The 11,803-nt window shown below is 45.4% G+C and overlaps 1 protein-coding gene across 4 annotated transcripts in view; it reads right to left on the bottom strand.

Moving 5' to 3' along the window:
• Positions 1 to 5,009: 5,009 nt before the first annotated feature.
• Positions 5,010 to 11,803, bottom strand: part of LOC139226663 (E3 ubiquitin/ISG15 ligase TRIM25-like) — a 46,043-nt gene continuing 39,249 nt past the window's right edge. For 3 of the 4 annotated variants that reach the window (XM_070857570.1, XM_070857572.1, XM_070857571.1), the window contains 2 exons: positions 11,625 to 11,755; positions 5,010 to 10,738 (listed from right to left, as the gene is read on the bottom strand). In XM_070857570.1, coding sequence (XP_070713671.1) covers positions 10,640 to 10,738; positions 11,625 to 11,755 — 230 coding nt within the window. In that variant the 3' untranslated portion in view covers positions 5,010 to 10,639. Of the gene's footprint in view, positions 10,739 to 11,624; positions 11,756 to 11,803 lie in introns of those variants that run through there. The other variant, XM_070857573.1, reaches the window with a different exon arrangement.

The following is an 11,803-nucleotide window of genomic DNA, read 5'->3' as shown; positions in this document are numbered from 1 at the left end:
CGCGGCAATGCTGCAGCCGCTTGCTGCTCCGAGATTTGATGGGGGAAATGGGTGCGTGTTGCACAATGATCCTACACCTCCTGTTACTCAAACCACTACCAAAAGCTGTCCCCTTGCATCATTTGAGTAACCGGTCATGTTATTTATAAACACACACACAGATAGAGATTAGCACAATGGTCAGAGCAATTGTTCCTCTCTGTATCAATAGTAAAGAAATGAGCCACCTCCCCACAATAATCTGGAGCTTCAGTAAGGACGGACCAGCAGTTTCTTAATGTTTGTTCTTTTTTAATATTCGAGTGAAAAAAGCAATAACATGAAAATGAAATAAGAAAACCTTGATTCAGACAGCACACGACAGCGCCCTGTATTGAGTTGATTTATGATCACAAGTATTTATTGTTTAGAGAAGATGTACTTACTTTTTAGATTGAAATCCAAAATGAGGCTCACTCCCCCCTAACTGAAGAGGAATGACTCGGTGAAGTGTAGCTCTTCGGCCTTGAAAAGAGGCACCTCAGAGCAAGCCATATTGAGTGGGTAAAGTAAACTTCCAGATACACTAGGGCAGCAGGACCCCCAGGTTCTAGGCTGGGACTGGCAACATTGAGGCAAGGTCTGCACGTAGTTCTCTACACAGCAGCTGCAATGAGTTGCTGAGAAGGGTTGTAGAGGCCAGGACACTGGATATATTAAGGGGTAGCTAGGCACTGTAATGGGAACTTGGCTATTCTCAAATGGGCTGAAGGGCCTTTTTCATCCAAATCTATCCTGTGACCTTGTTTAGCAGTACAGAAAACAAAGGGCACCTCTGAAAACAAGGCAACATGAAGTGAGTATTGCAATGGCAATAGCACTCAAAGATATGCCTTCATAGCGAGAGGATTTGAGTATAGCAGCAGGGAGGTCATGCTGCAGTTGTTCAGGGCCTTAGTGAGGCCACACCTTGAATATTGTGTGCCGTTTTGATCTCCTAATCTGAGGAAAGACATTCTTGCTATTGAGGGAGTAGAGCGAAGGTTCACCAGACTGATTCCCGGGATGGCAGGACTGACATATGAAGAAAGACTGGATCGACTCGGCTTATATTCACTGGAATTTAGAAGAATGAGAGGAGATCTCATAGAAACATGTAAAATTCTGACGGGATTGGACAGGTTAGATGCAGGAAGAATGTTCCCAATGTTGGGGAAGTCCAGAACCAGCGGTCACAGTCTAAGGATAAGGGGTAAGCCATTTAGGACCGAGATGAGGAGAAACTTCTTCACTCTGAGAATTGTGAACCTGTGGAATTCTCTACCACAGAAAGTTGTTGAGGCCAGTTCGTTAGATATATTCAAAAGGGAGTTAGATATGGCCCTTACGACTAAAGGGATCAAGGGGTATGGAGAGAAAGCAGGAATGGGGTACTGAAGTTGCATGATCAGCCATGATCATATTGAATGGTGGTGCAGGCTCGAAGTGCCGAATGGCCTACTCCTGCACCTATTTTCTCTGTTTCTATAGTGTGTGTCCTGTGATATAATGTTTTATTGTGTCGCAACAATTGCTCAAAAGAAAAAAACCCAATAGGAAAGTTAACAAACCAACACAGTTTTTCCCTACCCTTCACCATTTTCCTCTCTTTATTCCTCTTATACCACACATCACTACTTGACCAATGAGCACCCGAGCTTGTAGGTAATCCAAGGTGCCTCAGCTTCCAACCATCCCCTCCCTGAGGGGAGGGTCTAGCTCCTATCCCTACTAGTGTTCCGTGGCTGAAGCAGTCAATTCACCAACACATTGTATCATTCTGCAATACAGCACTGCATTGCTGGCCAAACCATCCTCAACCCCCCTTGACATTCAGTGGCATTCCAACCCCCTAAATCCCCACCACCAACATCTTGGGATCACCATTGACCAGAAACTCAAATGGACCAGCAACATCAATGCAGCTGGATCTACAAGAGCAGGTTAGAGGCTGGGTATTCTGTTTGAGTGACTCACCTTCTGACTCCCCAAAGCCTCCCTACCACCTACAAGGCACAAGTCAGGAGTGTGATGGACTACTTTCCACTTGTCTGGAAGGGTGCAGATGCAGTAACATACAAGAAGCTCGACATCATTCAGGACAAATCAGCCCGCTTGATCAGCATCCCATTCACCACCTTAAACATCCATTCCCTCTACCTCAGGCATACCAAGGCACTTTGCAGGAGCGTACTGAGCCACGTAAAGAGATATTAGTGCAGATGACCAAAAGCTTGGTCAAAGAGGTAGGTTTTAAGGAGCATCTTAAAGGAAGAGAAGTAGAGAGGCAGAAAGGCTTAGGGAGGGAATCTTGGGCTTAGCACCTAGGCAACAGAAGGCACGGCCCCCAATGATTCAGCGATTTAAATTGGGGAAGCTCAAGAGGCCAGAATTGGAAGAGTGCAAACATCTCGCGGGGGGGGGGGGGGGGGGGGGCGTGGGGCTGGAGGTGATTACAGAGATAGGGAAGGGCGAGGCCATGGAGGGATTTCAAAACAAGGGTGAGAATTTTGAAATCAAGGTGTTGCTTAATTGGGAGCAAATGTAAGTTAGCAAGCACAGGTGTGATGGGTGTACGGGACTCGGTGCGAGTTAGGACTCAGTCGGCAGTGTTTTGGATGACCTTAAGTTTACGGAAGGAAGAACGTGGAAGGACAGCCAGGAGTGCATTGGAATAGTCAAGTCTAGAGGTAACAAAGGCCTGGATGAGGGTTTCAGCAGCAGATGAGCTGAGGCAGGGGGCGGAGGCAGGCAATGTTAAAGACGTGGAAATAGGCGCTCTTAGTGATGGTGTGAATATGTGGACGGAAGCTCATCTCAGGGGTCAAATATCACAGCAAGGTTGGGTAGTCTGGTTCAGCCTAAAGCAGTTGGCAGGGCTTCTTCAGCAGCACCTCCTGACCCCACAACCTCCAGCAATAAGAAGCACAAGGGCAGCAGGTACATGGGAACCTTCAAGTTCCCCACCAACTCACACACCAACCCAACTTGGACATTTTTTTAATTATTCGTTCATGGGATGTGGGCATCTCTGGCAAGGCCGGCATTTATTGCCCATCCGAATTGCCCTTGAGCCTCCTCCTCCCGTTAGTTATTTAATGGTCCACCACTGGATGTGTCGGAGTGCAGAGCTTTGATCTGATCCGTTGATTGTGGGATCGCTTAGCTCTGTTTATAGCATGCTGCTTTCATTGTTTACCATTCATGTAGTCCTGTGCAGCAGCTTCCCCAGGTTGGCCCCTCATTTTCAAGTATGCCTGGTGCTGCTCTTGGCATGCTCTTCTATACACCTTATTGAACCAGGGTTGGTCCCCAGACTTGATGGTAATGGTAGAGTGAGGGATATGCCGGGCCATGAGATTACAGATTGCGGTGGAATACAATTCTGCTGCTGCTGATGGCCCACAGCGTCTCATGGATGCCCAATTTTGAGCTGCTAGATCTGTTCTGAATCTATCCCATTTAACACAACAGTAGCGCCACACAACACGATGAAGGGTATCCTCAGTGTGAAGACAGGACTTAATCTCCACAATGACTGTGCAGTGGTCACTGCTACCAATGCTGTCATGGACAGATGCATCTGTCACAGGTAGATTGGTGAGGACGAGGTCAAGTAGGTTTTTCCCTTGTGTTGGTTCTCTCACCACCTGCTACAGGCCCAGTCTGGCAGCTATGGCCTTCAGGAGTGGTGCTACCGAGCCACTCTTGGTAATGAACTTTGAAGTCCCCCACCCAGCGTACATTCTTTACCCTTGTTAGCCTCAGTGCTTCTTCCAAGTGGTATCCAACATGGAGGAGTACTGATTCATCAGCTGAGGGAGGGCGGTAGATAGTAATCAGCAGGTTTCCTTGCCCACGCTTGACCTAAAGCCATGAGTCAATATTGAGGACTTCCAAGGCCACACCCTCCTGACTGTATACCACTGTGCCACCACCTCGGGTGGGTCTGTCCTGCTGGTGGGATAGGACATACCTAGGGGTGGTGATGGAAGATTCTGGGGCATTGGCTGAAGGATATGATTCTGTGAGTATGACTATGTCAGGCTGTTGCTTGACTAGTCTGTGGGACAGCTCTCCCAGTTTTGGCAGAAGTCTCCAGATGTTGGTGAGGACTTTCCAGAGTTGACTGGTCTGGGTGTGCCGTTGTCGTGTCCGTAGCCGGTGCTGAGGTCTATGCCAGGTGGTCCGTCCAGTTTTCATCTCGTTATTGTTTTTCATAGTGTTTTTTTCACAACTGAGTGGCTTGTTAGGCCATTTCAGAGGGCAGTTAAGAGTCACATATAGGCCAGACCAGATAAGGACAGTAGATTTCCTTCCCTAAAAAGGACATTAGTGAACCAGAGGGGTTTTTACAACAATCCAGTCGTTTCATGATCACCATTACTGATACTAGCTTTTTATTCCAGATTTATTTAATTAAGTGAACTTAAATTCCTCAGATATCGTGGTGGGATTTGAACTCGCATACCAGTCCAGTAACATAACCACTATGCTATCATTCCTTTAACGCTGTTGGGTCAAAATCCTGGACCACCCTACCCAATAGCATTGTAAGTATACCTTCACCACATGGACTGCAGTGGTTCAAGAATAAGGCTCATCATAGGCAGTCCCTCGAACGAGGGTGACTTGCTTCCACGAGAGTTCACAGATGTTTCAATGAAGGATCCGATGTTCCAGTCCTGAACTCCAATTGAAGGGGGTGGAAGATGCCTGTGCGCGGTTTTAAAAAAAAGTGTGGTGACCACTGCACATCAGACACCACACGGGCTTGACCGAGCTAGGCCTTTATCCAGTAGCAAGGATTAACCAGGACAACTGGAGACCTGCTCTGCTGAATAAGGCTCACCACCACCTTCAAGGGCAACTAGGGAAGGACAATAAATGCTGGCTTTGCAGCAATACCCATATCCCGAGAATGGAAAAAAGGTTATCCCTCCATACTGGAGTGTATTCTAGCAATCATAGCCTGTGATTCGAATTCAAATGTTGAAATGCAGACTTTATTTGAAAATAATCATAATTCATGTAAACGCACCGAGATGGCGTTGGGTACAAATAGATGACACAATAAAACACACATAGCTTGTTGCAAATATTTTCCACGTCTCTTGTACCGTGGTGTTTGCATCACTACACCACTAAAACACACCTTTATGGTTCAGTTTGACTGCTGAGGCCTCCATTTACCTGAAAGATTTGGTCAGATATTTTAATCAGAATAACTTTTCAATTTAAAATACCAGGCAGAGGAATGTCATACAAACCAGTTAAACATTCATGTCATACTCCGGGCTTTTTTAAAAATAAACTGGTCAAGGTTTCTGTAAACATAATAAACGTTATTCAGAGTTTGACAGGTCTAGCTCAGCACTGTTTAAAAAATACAATCGAATCCCACGCCCTGGTTACCGGAGACTCAATGGCAGAATGCAGCCTGTGTATCTAGAATCCACATAGCAGAGTTGAGTTCCGTGACAGAACTATATGGTGTCTTTGTGCACAAACAGACATGCAGGGATTCAAACAAAACTGAAGATATCAGGCAGAATGAGGCCGACAAGGTACATGATGGACAATTGGAACTGGGTGACTTTGTAATAAAAAGGAAATGGGAAACCCCGCCACCCCACAAGTCATCCAGAGCATGTTGAGATTCTGAAGGTGGTATCCGGGCCAGGACCAATCTCCAAAATAACACATATAATCAGTGTTACATTTTTGTATAGGCTGGTCACACATGGCTGCATCACTGCACAATGTCTCAACATGGCAGGTTGAAGACAGGACAACACTGCGTCCATTTTCAAATGGATGAAAAATCTGACCGAGGCATTAGTCTTACTTCAATATCAGGTAAAATAAAGGAAGCAATGATCAGGAATGACTTGCGAGGTCAGAGTGGGAGTGGAGTGGAGAATGAAAGTGACAGGCAACCGAATCTGCGTTTTGTCTCCCCAATGTAGAGGAGACCACATAGTGAGCAGCGAATATAGTATACTAAATTGTAACAAGTAAATCGCTGTTTCACTCCCACTCTGATCTCTCCATCTTCGGCCTCCTCCAGTGTTTCAACATAAGCTCGAGTACAGCACCTCATCTTTCAATTTGGCACTTTGCAGCCTTCTGGACTCAACATCGAGTTCAACAATTTCAGACCATAACCTCGGCCCCCATTTTTTCAGGCGGCAGCTGTTTATGATTCTGCCATCTCCATTTGCAACATTTAACCACTCCTGCCTTCCACCCTATCACAGACCATCCCTTTTGTTATTTCCTCTCCTCCCCCCTTTCCCTGCTTCTGCACCTGCTTAAAATCGGTTACATCCCTAACTTTTCCAGATCTGACGAAGGGTCTCAGACTGGAAACGTTAACTCTGTTTCTCTCTCCATGGCTGTTGCCTGACCTGCTGAGTGTTTCCAGCATTTTCTGCTTTAGTTTCGGGTTCCAGCACCCGCACTGTTTTGCTATTGTGCTGTGAACATTAACAATTTGGATTCAGAAGCTCAGTACAAAAATGAATTGGACAACTTAGGTAACTGAACAGAACACCGGCAAGTAGAGTTAATATGAAGGATTCCATGAATGGTGTTAAAATAGCTGAAGATTACATCAAAAGTCATTTGGGGGTTTTAATAGACCTTCATGTTGAATCCCAGCAGAGCAAATAGAATTCTGAGCTATAGAATCAAATCTGTACATGTCAGAGGAATCCATACTAGATTGTATACTGCCATCCAAGGTTAGAGCCCACACTCAGTACCATGTCCAATTCTGGTTACTGAGACACAATTGACTTGAAGCCCAGAAAGCAGTGAAACACAGACTATTTATATAGTTCCTATTTTATTAGCCACGGCTTTGAGGAGCCAAAAACCCAAGTTCACCTGCAAAGGATGGCCAGCCCGATCGACACACAATGGCTCACAGCCGAGTTGGGCTGTCTGCCTAGGTTTTGATGGGACATGCCTACGTAATTAGTAGGTGTAGGGATTGCTTAGCTCACTGTGTTCCAAAATTCGGTTGCAAACAGCACTGGATATGATTGACATGGCAGCATTCAGGAGAGAGAGAGGGGGTCAATCAATTCAGTCTAAAGACCAGTATAGCATTCTCTGAATGGCTGATGATTTAATTATGCGAGCTATAGTCAGTTAATGTCTTTTGTTTTGAAACCTACACCGGACCTTGAACAAGTGATTCAGGTTAGCTGTGTCTGGAGACAGGCCTGTGAGAGAGGGCTAGGGCTGACGACTCTTTGACGTGGCTGGGAAGGGGGACGGAATCAGTGGCAAGGGTACGGAGTTTGTGGCGATGGAAAGTACGACATCTTCGGTTTTCCCAATGTTAAACTGGAGGAAATTGTGGCTCAAGACTAGATGTCGCGCAAGCAATCAGACAACACAGGCAGTGGAGCGATCAAGAGAGGTGGGAGAGGTAGAGCTGGGCGTTATCAGCGTGCGAGTGGAAGCTGACACAATGTCTGTCACCAAGGGTCAGGATGTAGTTCAGGAAGAGTAGAAAGAGGCCCAAGGACAGATCCTTGGGGGACTCCAGAGGGAAGAGAAATCATTGCAGGAGATTCTCTGGCTGTGATTGGCTAAGTAAGATTGGAACCAGGCAAAGGCCATCTTACTGAGCTGGACAACAGAAAGTCATTGGAGAAGGATGGTGTGGCCGATCGTACCAAAGGCTGCATAAAGGGTGAGGAGGAATGAGGAGGCTCAGTCACACAGGATGTCATTTGTGACTTTGATTTGGTCTGTTTCAGTGCTGTGGCAATGGCAGAAACTGGAGAAAATCAGACATGGAGCTGTGAAAAAGATTGGCATCGATTTAGAAGGAATCACATATTCAAGGAATTTTTTTTTTTAAAAAGAGAGGGAGGTTTGAGATAGGGTGGCAGTCTTTGGGGGAGGGGGGGCGATGATGATGGCAGTTTTATGAAGGTAGTGGGATGGTACCTGAGGAAAGAGAACCATTTACAATGTCAGCCAACAAGGGTGCTAGGAAGGGAAGTTGGGTGGTCAGCATTTTAGTGGGAATGTGGCCAAGGGAGAGGGTCTCATGGGCAACATGATCTCAAATCATGCGAGATCAGGACTAGAGCACAGGAGCCCAGGGATAGGTTTGGCCTGATGGACAAGGGGACGAGGGGGAAGCAGCAGAGGATGGTCTGAATCTAAATAACAAAGAAGTCCACACTCAGAATACTTGTTGCTGGAGGTGAGGGTGAAGGGGTTGGGAAGATGGGTTGAAGGAGAGGATTGATAATGAAGCAAGGAATAGAGGGCTACCTTTGCTCAGCAGGGCGATCCTGGAGAAGTGGGCAGTTTGGGCAGAGGAGAATGAGGCTCGGTAACACTTGATGTGGTCCAGCCAGATCTGCTGATGGGTGACCAAACCAGGTGTGCGCCAGATATGCTCTCATCTGCATCCCTTGGACTTGAGGGAACAAAATGGGGCCGTACCGAGGAATTGGCCAGGATGGGAGAGAATGAAGGTTTTACTAGGGACAAAGACATCAAGGTGGACGAGAGGGAGCATTCTGGCAAATGGGGGGCTCCAAAGGCGAGACAGTTTGCAGCTTGACGGTGTTACTGTGTAACTTACAGGTGAATGTTTTACAAATAAGCAGTATAAAAACTCAGCCTGTTTCACGCATGGCAGTTCTGTATTGTCTGGCCATGAGAGGTGGGAGCAGAACACAGCTCAGTCAGTGTGCAACTATGTAATTCCTGCAAAGGCTCTAAAGAATCCAACTGTTCTCTCTCTCTGAAAGACATTCATCTTATCTTAAGTTCTGCAAAGAAGTTTCCAAAAGATCACACCCGACAGGTTGGGTGAACGAGTTTCAAATTTCTCTTTTTAGAACAATTTAAAATATCACGTTTACTGCTTGCTTCTGTAAATAACGACTTGTGAATAAACTTGTTTAACAGTCTTGCTCGCTTTACAAGGGTCTGGAATTGCTGATATTGTCCATTTTCTCAAATGATACGTTGTACAATTCCAGAGGGTTACCTGGTAGCAAGAAAAGAAAGCTCACTGTGGACCTGGTGCCGACTATTACAGATAACTTCACACACAAGGTCATGGTTCAACCTCTATGGGCTGAAGATTTGCCTGTTGAAGTGGACTGTTTGCACCAAACATGGGGAAAGAGCTCAAATTGTAACAATGGATTTTGCAGGCAAGCTCCCTGGAATCATTTCAGAAACGGTTGGATGCCGTGATGTGTGAGGAACTATGTTGTCCTTCTGCCTTCTGCATGAAGGAGCCAAGATGGACTGATTGGTCTTCCTCATCTGGAATGATTTTGTTACAAAAAAAAACTGATTTTTAGTCTATTGGCCAATGTTCACTGGCCTGTAATAACCTGCAGGCACCACATGACCCTGCGCCGACCTTTGATTTGGACATGTATGCATGGCTGCATTTCAAAACTAGCATCAAACCCACTTCAGTTGGGACTTGGGAAGTTTGCATCATTTTGTCAGTCTATTTGGTGTCAGAATTGTGGCCGGGAAATTAGGCTGTGAGATATTATCGTACAAGTGCCTTTTTGCGTTAGTATCAAAGCCCTCTGTTCTAAAATCAAAAGACTGGGCTCTTGACTCCATAGATGTTGCGATCAGCCCCTGGGCGCTCGCTCCAACCCCCGCCCAGGACGTACCCGGCGGGGTAGGTAACTCTCAATCGATTCCCTCTCGCCAGGTGAGCTGCCCATGGAGCTGTGAGCAGCAGCGACTATAGATGAGACGCGAGGACCCAGCTGAAACACTTCACATGGATGGCTGGTTACGGATGGAGGCCAAGATCAGATCAGCCATGATCTTATTGGATGGTGGAACAGGCTCCGAGGGGCCAAATGGCCTACTCCTGCTCCTACTTCTTATGTTCTTAAACTTTCCAGGTTCTGAGATTTGTGTTCTCGAAAGTTAAAATAAATATTTCAGTACAAGGCAGATAATTTACCCCATTTTAAATGATACTTACAAAATATGTGTAGTGGAGAGTGATGCAATCTCAGCCAACAGGTTAAAATAAAAAAATTAATCTTGTCTATGGTTTTTTAAAAATATATACATATATTAAAATCTCCCCTTTTTAAAAGGTGAATTTCTCAAGGTGAAGGATGCCAGTACTGGGGAATGCAAGTGCTCTGTGTCTCACATCCAGTTCCCGCACTTCCAGTTTTAGTGCAGCTTAGGTTAGATGATGAGGTAAAACCCCCTTTTCTGCACCTCAATTATGTGCCTTAACTCTAGACTGGGACGAGCATCGCCTCGTGCACCAATGTGACAACTCCATCATCAACCATCCTCCCGACTTCTCGAAGTGAGACTGAGAATTCAGCGCTAACCAGTGCTGGATTGTGGGCAGTTTTGGTTCGGTAAATTCCTGACCAAAATCAAGTGGCTTCAGACGTCACTACAGACCCTTTTAGCTAAAGACTGCTGCCCATTGCTGGATTCTAAACTCAGTCCGAGAGATGACACAGCAGTGCGTTAATCCACTCTGCTCCCCAGACCTTACTGTAAACTACTCGCACAGCAGCTTGTTGATGCAAACTGCAGTATTACAATGACGACGGAGGTTCCGCCCGCTTGCTTCTTATTTCTTCTGTTTAGAGGTAGCTGCAACCAGATTCGCTCTCTGAAGGAAGTCTTTCTGAGCCTGGTGCCTCTGCAGAACCACCACAGCTTCGTCAACCTATGCAGAACCACAGACCAGAGAGACTGTAAACATTAAACAGGAGGAGCATCTAGCACAGCTACAACTGAGTCAATGCAATTTTCATCCTTAACCGCTTCATTAAATAATTAATTACATTAACCAGAACACTTCATCTGATTTATGTTAATAATGTGGATGCTTAACTCGTTTAGCTTCAGCAACTGGGATTATCGTCCCTGTCGTTCCCGGTGAGCTCACAGCACCAGAAACAAGTTGAGGAATTGCATTTATATATAATCTGTTTTGAGCCTGGCTGCGATTTCTTTGCCTACAAGTGCAGCGGCCAAACCATAAATCAATGCTCACAGCCGGAGACAAGTTGTGACCTCTTGGTGTCAAGGTGGTGGGAGGGGGAAGAAGATGGGAACAAGGCTAGTGTCAATCTATATACGGTCACATTCCATCGCTAAAAATCATAAGGAGGATTTGTTATCAGATTAACTGTACCTCAAATACTGAGCTGACTCGTGATATTATTTGAATAGTACATGTAATTGATCATTCGATTTTAGATTCTAGAAAATCAAGGCAGCCATTTTGGAATCAGATCAACAATGATGGAAACCCAAAACTCCATTGATTAATGAACTAACTATATTCCTTCCCACATCCAACTCGTGTATTCCTTTGCTTTGTATTATATTAATCCCTAGAGATATATGAGCATTATATTAAAAAGGTACAAACCTGATTATTTTATATGACGTGACTCAAGTTTATCATAGTGGTGATAAAATTAATGATTCCTCTTTTATTTTAATATCAGCACTGCCCAGATTGCAATTTATTAGCACAGAACTGAAATCCTTCCCCCGTGGGATTCCAACTCTTCCGTTCTAAACAAACTCCATTTTGAGGTTACCTTTGAGCGAAGAGAATCTGAGCACTCCAAGTACTTTAGCAGCTCCAAGTTATCCAACTCCAGCAGCATCCCAGTGATCTTTCCCGCCATGGAAGGATGCAGAACTTGTATTAACGAGAAAAGACGTTCACCTGAAAATATATTCACAGGACAGAATTGTAAAGGATGTTATCCAAAAT

This window comes from Pristiophorus japonicus, chromosome 16 (assembly GCF_044704955.1).
Source record: "Pristiophorus japonicus isolate sPriJap1 chromosome 16, sPriJap1.hap1, whole genome shotgun sequence".
NCBI lineage: Eukaryota > Metazoa > Chordata > Chondrichthyes > Pristiophoridae > Pristiophorus > Pristiophorus japonicus.
This window is presented reverse-complemented; position numbering and strand designations above follow the sequence as displayed.